General features: G+C 45.4%; 1 protein-coding gene across 2 annotated transcripts in view; it reads left to right on the top strand.

The window, feature by feature from the left end:
* Positions 1-7,024: 7,024 nt before the first annotated feature.
* The window catches only part of BRAF (B-Raf proto-oncogene, serine/threonine kinase), a 147,280-nt gene continuing 144,692 nt past the window's right edge, over positions 7,025-9,612 (top strand). For both annotated transcript variants that reach the window (XM_081102483.1, XM_081102482.1), the window contains exon 1: positions 7,025-7,315. In XM_081102483.1, coding sequence (XP_080958609.1) covers positions 7,190-7,315 — 126 coding nt within the window. In that variant the 5' untranslated portion in view covers positions 7,025-7,189. The remainder of the gene's footprint in view (positions 7,316-9,612) is intronic.

The following is a 9,612-nucleotide window of genomic DNA, read 5'->3' as shown; positions in this document are numbered from 1 at the left end:
CTGTCTGCCCCTGATTGCACCCCCACACACACACCCCAAGAGGGGGCAGGGCTGGGCGGCCAACGTCCTGCAGCCCCTCCCCAGGCCAGTCCCACCCCTGATCCCCCCACCCCAAGAGGGGGCAGGGCTGGCCAGCCAATCTCCTGCAGCCTCTCCCCTTGCCCAGCCTGACCCCAGATTTCCCCCCCCACACACACCACAATCAGGGGCAGGGCTGGCTGGCCAACCACCCATGGCTCCTCCCCCAGGCCACTGGCCCAGATCACCACCCACCAACCCATTTGGGGGGGGGGGCTGCCCAGCCCACCAACCACAGCTCCTCCCCATGGCCAGCCCCTCCCCCAATCGGCTCCCCAACCCCAATCAGGCTGGCGAGGGGGGGCAGTTGGGAGCAATCAGGCCGGTGGCAGGGGGTAGTTGGGGGCAAACAGGCTGGCAGGGGAGGCAGTTGGGGGGATCAGGGCGGCAGTTGGGGGTGGTCAGGCTGGCAAACAGAGTGGTTAGGGGCAATCAGGCAGGCAGGCAGGCAGGTGAGTGGTTAAGAGCCAGTGGTTCTGAATTGCGAGAGGGATGTCCGACTACTGGTGCAGGATCAGGCCTAAACCGGCAGTCTGACATCCCCGAAGGAGTCCCAGATTGGAGAGGGTGCAGGCCAGACTGAGGGATCCCCACCCCCAGTGCACGAATTTTGTGCACTGGGCCTCTAGTATATACTATATAAGTGTATATACACATATGTATATATACTTATTCGGTTCATATACTTATACTTATGTAGTATATATACACATATATACTTATATATATTTCTATAACTCCTCTATATATTAACTAGCATATATTCTTTTAAAAATTATATATGTCTATGTAAGTGTACATATATATATTTTTTCACTTATATCCCACATTAATGCTGCTACTTCCAATTCAAATCCAATGTCACAGGTTTCTTCTTCAATTTTTGTGTTCCATATGTGTTTCTTTTTTTAAAATATTTTTTATTGATTTCAGAGAGGAAGGATAGAGATACATAGAAACATCGATGATGAGAGAGAATCATTGATTGGCTGCCTCCTGCACATCCCCTACTCGGGGGGATTGAACCTGCAACCAAGGCATGTGCCCTTGGCTGGAATCGAACCTGGGACCCTTTAGTCCGCAGGCCGACGCTCTATCCACTGAGCCAAACTGGCTAGGGCCCATATGTGTTTCTTACTTTTTCCACATAAGAACCCTGATTCCCAACATCAATATACATACTCATTTGATCTATCCCACAATAAATACAAATTGTTTCATAATTACAAAACCAATATCATTACCAATAACAAACCTTCTAAATAAAGTTAAAGATTTGTTTGTAGTTTATTTTGTTCTTAGAATATATTCTGGTCAGCACTTAATCAGAAACAGAAGCACCAGGAAATGTAAATAGTAAGGAATGTATTATAGGGATTTGATCTTGCGCAATGTGGAGCTTTAAAAAAATTATTATCCTTTTAAAAATATATGTTTTTATTGATTTTAGAGAGAGAGAAAGGAAGAGGGATAGATAGCAACTGGCTGCCTCCTGTGGAAACTCCCCACCCCCAACTGGGGATAGAGCCTGCAACCTACGCATCTGCCTTGACCAGGAATCAAACCAGTGACCTCTTGATTCATGGGTCAACGCTCAACCACTGAGCCACACCAATCAGGCAATGTGGAGCTTTTTAAACAGTCTATGTAAAAGCCAGGTGTCTGCTGCTGGAATCTAAAATCCTCAAGGCAGATAGGAAGAAAAGGTAGAGGTGATGTGGGGTAAGCAGGGATAAAGTGCAACCTGTGAGGTGGAGCCAGAATACAAGAGACTGCAATACAAGTCAGACTCTCACTACTGCAGGCTGTCATCACAGCTCCAGTGATAGGGGTCCTGCAGGAGAAGCCTCGCCCTTAAGTGTGTATCCCACAAAAATGGTAATAGCTATTGTCATTTCTGGCTTACAGAGGAGTGTTGTTGTTCTAAGAGTTACCCTCACAAGCACATTTCTTATAGCTGTGGTGAAAAGACTTTGCTCTGGACCCTATCTAGGGGTATATTTAAGGACTAGGTAAGCAGGTCTTCTATTATGGAAGAGGATTTTGGGAAACAATTCCAGTTTAGCTAATTCGACACAGTGAATCTATGATACTCTGTAGTCAGAAAACTACATACAAAAGCTACTTGAATTATTTTTTCTGTGTAGTTATGTTATCAATTTGGTATACAATTAAGTTCATTTTGTTAGATTTTACTTTTTTCACTTATTACATGTCTCCTAGAGTAAACTATATTAAAAGATATACTCAGAAAAGTCTCTCTCCCACCTGATATCCTCCACCCCATTCTGACCCATCCTTTATCAGGTACTAGTTTCCCCTAGTTTAATACAAGAAGGTAGCATACTGTATGTAGTCTACTATACCTTGCAATATAAGCAAACGTAAAAATAAAAAAAAATAACATCCCAAATTACTAAATCCACAAAGACTATTTCAAAGAATTCTGTATCTTAACACATCCCAGGGTAGTAGAAACAAGATGTTATAAAATGAAATAACATACTGATATAAATATCTTTTGGTAAATGTTAGAAATATATCTAACACATTTCATGAACCTAAAAGTGAGGTCTTTCTTTAAGAATTAAAAAGTATGGGAAATGTGAGTTCAGTAGAGAAGATGACAACGATGCTAAAAAGACTAAAAATCTAGACTTGGTGTAAGAGTATTTTATTTTTAAAAACCACAACGGTTTTTGTCAACTACAGGTTTCATATGTACCAATAATCAGGTGGAGTTGCTTATATGGTTTTTTATTATATTAACAAAAGCACGGTTCCTAGGTTATAGCAATAAGGGATTCCATTCTCTGTTGGACTAGATCTGGAATAGTGTTCAATTCATGGGACCACATTTTAAGAAGAACACTGAAAAGAGTACACAGAAATAAGAGAAAATGCTTTGAAGAGAGAACTAAAGGAAACAGAACTTCCTTCAAATGTTTGAAAGCAATTTCATAGAATAAGCTCATCCGGTGTTCCTCTAGAAGGCAAAACTCACATCAGAATATGGATATCATAAGAAGAGGATTTCAATTCAACCTCAGAAAAAATAATTATCCTTCAATGTACAGTATTAGTGAAGTCCCCATCACTAAAGAATTAAGATGGAGTCTGGAATTCCACAGAGGAAATTCCTATGCTTCTCAGTAGGAAGGTTGTGCTGAATCAACTTCATGATTCAATTTTCTATTCACACCTAAATAGCTTCTAAGAGTAGCCATTTATTAAATAATACAGGATGTGGTATTTGAAGTGATGACCTTGATTCATACATAAAAGATTAAGCTGTTATTAGCTATACATCATTGAATGTGGTTGGAACTGGGTAGGTCTGGCTGACGGGTAGAACTATTCAGTGTCTATTAGAATGCAGGATTGAAGATAGAAATGCCCGTCAATTAGAAATAAACTCATCTCCAGGGAACAGAGGGTCAGACATATCAGCAAGACTTCTTAGTATCTCAGTCATCAGCTGGAGCAATGTTCTAAACAGTGCTTCTCACCTAGATTTGTTTTCCAGCTTCCTGTGAATACATGAATGCCTTGGGGTAAAGGGGATTGTGAGTAAAACCTAAAAGAACGGTGACTAAAATGCATGTTAAGACTTTAGAATGCAAGATAATACTGTGCTGGTGCCCATATGACATACTACAACACAAAGGGAGGTGTGCTTTCTTTCTGCTCAGAACACAAACTGGCTGGGCACCAAGAACACAGTGCCACTGCTTTGTATAGAGGGTTGCAGCACCTCAACCGTGCCTGTGGCAGCATTGTGATTTTGGTGGGAGTGCCAAAGAGGAGACAGTTAGGGTATGTCCAATGGTGAAGGACCTACATTTATTTCTGCATGCAGTGGGGTTTCAGAAGCTAATGAAAGAAGGTAAGGGCTTCTTCATTAGCATACTAGGATGTCTTGGTGATTTCCAGTAATAAAAGAGGGAGAATTTGAATACAGAATCCCTTCTGGAGAAGGTGACATAAGCAGCCATTTCTACAGAGTAGCCAGTACATTACTGTAAACACGATCTGTCTGTAAATTAAACATACGTGTAAATTCTTTGACACTTCTTCCATTGAGAGATAGGATCTAAACCCTCTCTCCTTCAATTTGTGCTGGACTTTGTAACTTACCCGTATCCAATAAAATGCAGCAGAAGTGATGCTGTGTAACTTTGGAGGCTAGGTCATACAATGCATTGCAGCTTTCACCTTGCTTACAGGCACACTAGCATTTGGAGCCCTTTGGCCACCTTGCAAGAAGTCTGACTACCCTGAGGCAAACATGCTACGAGGAAGCTCAAGCCACATGAAGAGAGTATGCTTAGGTATTCTGGCTGACTGCCCCAGTTTCAACCACCAAACCTGTGAGGAAATACGTCTCCAGATAATTGCCTTCCCAACCCATTGAGACACCCCCCCAGGCTCACCCCTCCACATGAGCTCCCAGATGTCATGGAGCAGAGACAAGCCTTGTCTGAATTTTGACTGAGAGGGTAACTTTATATTTCATAAAGGGCAAAACTATAATATTTTACCCTCATAATGATAATTAGGTAGGCTGGCCTGGCATTATTACCACTCTCATTTTATAGATTAAAACAACACTTGGAGAGTATAATGCTAAGCAAAGTAAGTCAGAGAAAGTATCACATGATCTGACTCATACGTGGAATATAAAGAACAAAGTAAACTGATGAACAAAATAGATCCAGAGACATAGAATCATGGAGCAGACTGCTGAATCTCAGAGGGAAGGCAGGGGTAGGTGGGTGGGTGGGAAGAGATTAACCAAAGAACTTATATGCATAACCCATGGACACAGACAATAGTGTGGTGAAGGCCTGGGGCTGGGGGCAGATGAGGGCTAGAAGGGGTCAATAGTGAAAAAAAGGGGACATCTGTAATATTTTCAACAATAAAGATAAATTTTAAAAATAAATGGGTAAAACAACAAAAAACAGTGATTTGAGCTTACCTGCTTTGAGGTTATATAGCCAAAATGTGGCATGCTGACACTAAAATCCTGACCTTTGGACTCCAAAGTTTATGCTTTCTTTATATTTTCCCATCTGGATACTGTGGGGCATTAGAATGGCCTAGGGAAATCAAATAAAATATATCCAAACTTTGAAGACAAGTTCAGAAAGTGCTGAATAAATGGAAGCTAACAAGAAGCAATATTAAATGGGTGATATCAGCCATTCTGTGAGGAAATAGCCATGTAAAATAAGATTTACAGATTGTTGCTAGTAAGGAAGGCTATAATTTAAAATGGAACAAATGAAAAAATAATCTTAGAACTTTTAACCTTTTGAGACAATGTTTTAATGATGTAATATTTGCAGAGGCTGATTTTTTAAAAATAAGTCTGTTAGAGAATTTAAAAACCTGCCAGTTTTGTTTCAGATGAAATCAAACTGGCTGATGGTGCTATTTTAGTCTGCTTAGAAGTATATCCTTATAATAAAGAGGGCACTTCAGACCACGGCTTGATGACATTATCCCTTATGATCATCTTCATTTATTCTACTTTTCCAAGCCACCTTTTGATTTAAATTTAGTTCCTCTAGGCGACTTTCCTACTTGGAGAAGAAAGTACAATGATACTAACAAAGCATACCATGCTCATTCAATAGGTCGTATTTTGTATATTTCAATGTCGAGGGATATTGGTATTCTGATTAACCAAGCAGCCTCGCAAACTTCTTACCTTGGGAGCGAGGGTCAGCTCCCAGGCTCATGTTGACTCTGTCAATATGCAGACCTCCTGCTTCAGAGGTCAGTAGGACAGCTTTCTACCTCTGGACTCATCCTGAATACAATGAGGTCACTGGTGACTTCCCCATTCAATGGGGAGCACAAAGGTGCAGAGTCCACTCAGGGCTTCTCATGTCTCGACTTTTAGGTTCCTTTAGCGATTAACTCCCACCATCAGGAGCCACAGTAACTTCCACTATGTTTGTCACGACCATTTCTCCCTTCCTTACGTTGTGTTTTCCTCCCTGAGTAGTCCCCTTTTCCTTTAAAATAGATGTATTTTTAATAATGAACTGGGTTTCCTGAATTCCACTCTGTCACTGGGCCTCTCCAAAGGAATTTACCTCTCCTTCCTTAATAGTTTTCATGCATAGTTTGCACAGAGAATGCCTTGGAATGTTCTGTTATAAAAAGCACGACGGGATTTAACATATTTTGAATGGTTTTCTGCAAAACAAACATGATCAAAGTTTTGATGTTTCAGATGGCTAGAATATTCTGTGTCTTGGGCCGGCCCTAGCACTTGGAAAGCGCTCCATCTCCGACATTTGTCAAATGAGTGAACCTGGAAAACGAACAATATCCTAAAAGGAAACATTTCATTCCCCAGCGAGGGAAACCACTGGCCGAACACCTTTCAGACTTCCATTTAGAGTCGCTTGAACAGGCCAGGCCCGTTCACGAGGAGGATACGCGCATCATCCTGCGAAGCCGGCTGTTCCTCCGCATGTTCCTGTCAAATTCTACCCGGCGGTGGCAGCCTCGGGGGCTCGCGTCTTAGTTTTATGGCAGGGACGTTCGTTGTACAGGAAATAACAGGAGAATGGGCTTCCCCGTCCTCCTCCCTCCAGGATTTCAACTTCTCCTCGAACTCCGCTACGGAGTCCCTGTTGCGGAGCAGGCTTAGGACCGCGAGGAGCATCGAGCAGGAACCCGAAGCCATGGGAACGGCGGAAGGAAAGAAACCGCTGAGCGCCGCGGCGCGCAGGACGCGAAGGAAGCCTCCCCAGGCGAGGGCGTGAGGGCGCTCCTAGGATTACGTCACGCACCCGGGATGACGTAACGGCGGTGACGCGCGGGTGACGCCAACGCCGCGGCGCCTTCTAGTGGTCTCCGCCCCTTTCCCCCGCCCCCCGCCTGGCGTCCTTCCCCCAATCCCCTCAGGCTCCGCTGCGTTGGGGGCCGCGGGCCGGTTCCTGAGGTGGCCCAGCGCCCTCCCGCCGCCGGCGCCGCCCGGCCGTCGCCCCCGCCGCCCCCCGCCTCCGCCTACCCCCCCCCCCCGCCCTCCGCCTCCCTTCCCCCTCCCCGCCCAGCAGCGGTCGCTGGAGCCCCGGCTCTCGGTTATAAGATGGCGGCGCTGAGCGGCGACGGCGGCGCGGAGCAGGGCCAGGCTCTGTTCAACGGGGACATGGAGCCCGAGGCCGGCGCCGGCGCCGCGGCCTCTTCGGCTGCGGACCCCGCCATCCCCGAGGAGGTGAGTGCCGGCGCCCCCTGCACACTTCCCGTCTCGGCTCGGCCGGCGGGTGTTTATTTGGGGGGAAGAGGTGGCGCTGGGGGCTCCGGCGCCCTCAGCCACCCTCTCCTTGGGGCTCTGCGGGTGGGAGGTGCGTCTCCCCCCGGCCCCTCTCCGTCCTGCAGCTCCTCGCTATGTAAACACACACGATGGCCCGGGGGGGGGGTTTCCCTGGCCCGCACCCCCGCCGGGGGTTCGGGGAGCGGTGGTGGAGCTGGTGGAGCGGGAGGCTCTCCGTAGGGGGCGAGTCTCAGGGTTGGTCCTAGGTCACGGCTGGCTGGAGGGAGCCAGGCGCGCATCCCCGAGACGTTTTCGTTATTCCGGGCGGGGGGCGCGGGGGGCGGCGGCATCCCGGCGGCAGATGTGGGCTCGGAGCCGGGCCGGGCGTCCAGCCCCAGGTACCGTGGTGTCGGTCATGATGACAGGGTCCTGGGGATGATGGGGCGCATCCCGCCCTCTTCTGCTCTCGCGGACAGTCCCCCTTTCCAGGCCGCTGCCCTCCCTTCTACTTCTCTACTTTTGGGGGGGATGTGTCTTCATCGGTTTTACCCAGCGGCTGGTTTTGCTTTACTCTGTACTTTTTCCAACCTCAACCCCCACTTGCCACACTCCCTTTCATCCCGGGCTCAGGACCCTGCGTTCCGAAGGCTGGTCGGGGCTCCCGCGCCCCATCCCCACCTGCCGGCCCGCCCGCCCGCCTGCCTGCTGACCTCAGCTCCTATCTGCTGAAGACTACTTTCTGCACTGCTCTGTCCCTTGGTCCTCTTGGGGCCCTTGGCTGCATCCCCCGGCTCCCCGACTTCATCCCCTGGCTCCCCGGCATTGTTACCCATTGTTCGCTCCACCAATCCTTCTGAACGCTTTGGAGCTGCTTACCTTCTGAATCCTGAAGCTGTCAAGATTCCATCAGGTTTCACTTGCACTGCCGGCACTTTGTGGTGGTTCTTCCATTGTCCATTCACACCTCTCTATTTATTCCTACCGGTTTTTTAAAAATAGGTTTGATTGCCTTCCTTCTGTTGTCCTTCCTTCTGTCCCAGTTTTTTTCTTTCACTTTTTGCTTTTTAGCCATGGCTTCTCTCAGCCTCTTTTGTTTTTTGTGGGGTTTTTTTGTTGTTGCATTATTCAGCTTATCACCTTGTCAAATGAGTTTATTTACATTGTGTTTTTTATTACATAAAATTTATCGTATTTCGTATTTGGAATTTTATTACATAAAATAACACACTTCATTATACTTACAAATAATGAGATAATCTATGGTTTAACAACTGCGCTTTACAGTTCTTGCTTGATCAGATAGCGTGGCTTATGCCAGTTGACTGTGCTCAAAGTTCTCTTTCCTTCCTGCTAGTTACATTTTGTTTCCCAGTTCTCATAACGTTTCATTCTTTCTTCTGTCTATGCAATTCTTTTTCCTGCTTCATCATCTTTACTTTGTAAATTCATTTGCTGTGCTTGCTCTAATTAGTATCGGTTTGTTCACAATGTTTGTTTTTCATCCTCTTATACCACCTCCATCTATGCCCATGATGTGTTCTGTACCATCTTTTGATCTACTCTAAATTGTCTCATATATTCTTCTTTCTTAACAAAATTACACCATTTTCCACTTTACAGTTTGCATTTTTGCTCAGCTTGGTTTCCTCTTGGATTCTAAGGATAGAGTTCTTCCCTTCTTCCATTTACTAGTTTATTCTGTTTTCCCTGTCCCCAGTTGCCATTCATTTTGCCTTGTTTCCTGGCTTTTGGTACTTAACTTGCTGAAGCTTCCTCTTGTCTTCCCCACACCTCCACATTCCTTCTTATTTATAAACAGCTTTGTTCCGTTGACATGGAAATTTATTTTTAGGATACATTGTTTTTAATGGATAAATACTAGGGGTCACATCTGCTGTCTATTTTTTCCATGAATCGGATATGCCTTTGTCTTACCAGGCACAGGTGCTTCTAGGCTTGCTTTACTCTATAGATCACGTATGGTTTTGTTAAATTGTATCTAGAAGAGTAGATAAATTAGTGTGTATGGCTCATGAAATTGTAATTTTCTGATTATAGTATTGTTTACTGAGAATTTTGTTACAGAGTTATTAGAATAGTTTGCAATGATATAGAGAAGGTGTTTGTAAAGTAGAATCTCTGCTATCCTATTTGAAAGGGCCAGATTGTTTGAACTCCACCCTCTGAAGATTCTGATTAGGTGAGAGCTAGGGCATGAGTTTCTGCATTTGCACACTTCCTAGGCAATTCTCATGAAT

The sequence above is a fragment of the Myotis nattereri genome (assembly GCF_964212035.1).
Source record: "Myotis nattereri genome assembly, chromosome: 11".
Classification (NCBI taxonomy): Eukaryota; Metazoa; Chordata; class Mammalia; order Chiroptera; family Vespertilionidae; genus Myotis; species Myotis nattereri.
The sequence above is the reverse complement of the archived record's forward strand: the minus strand, read 5'-3'. Positions and strand labels throughout refer to the sequence as shown.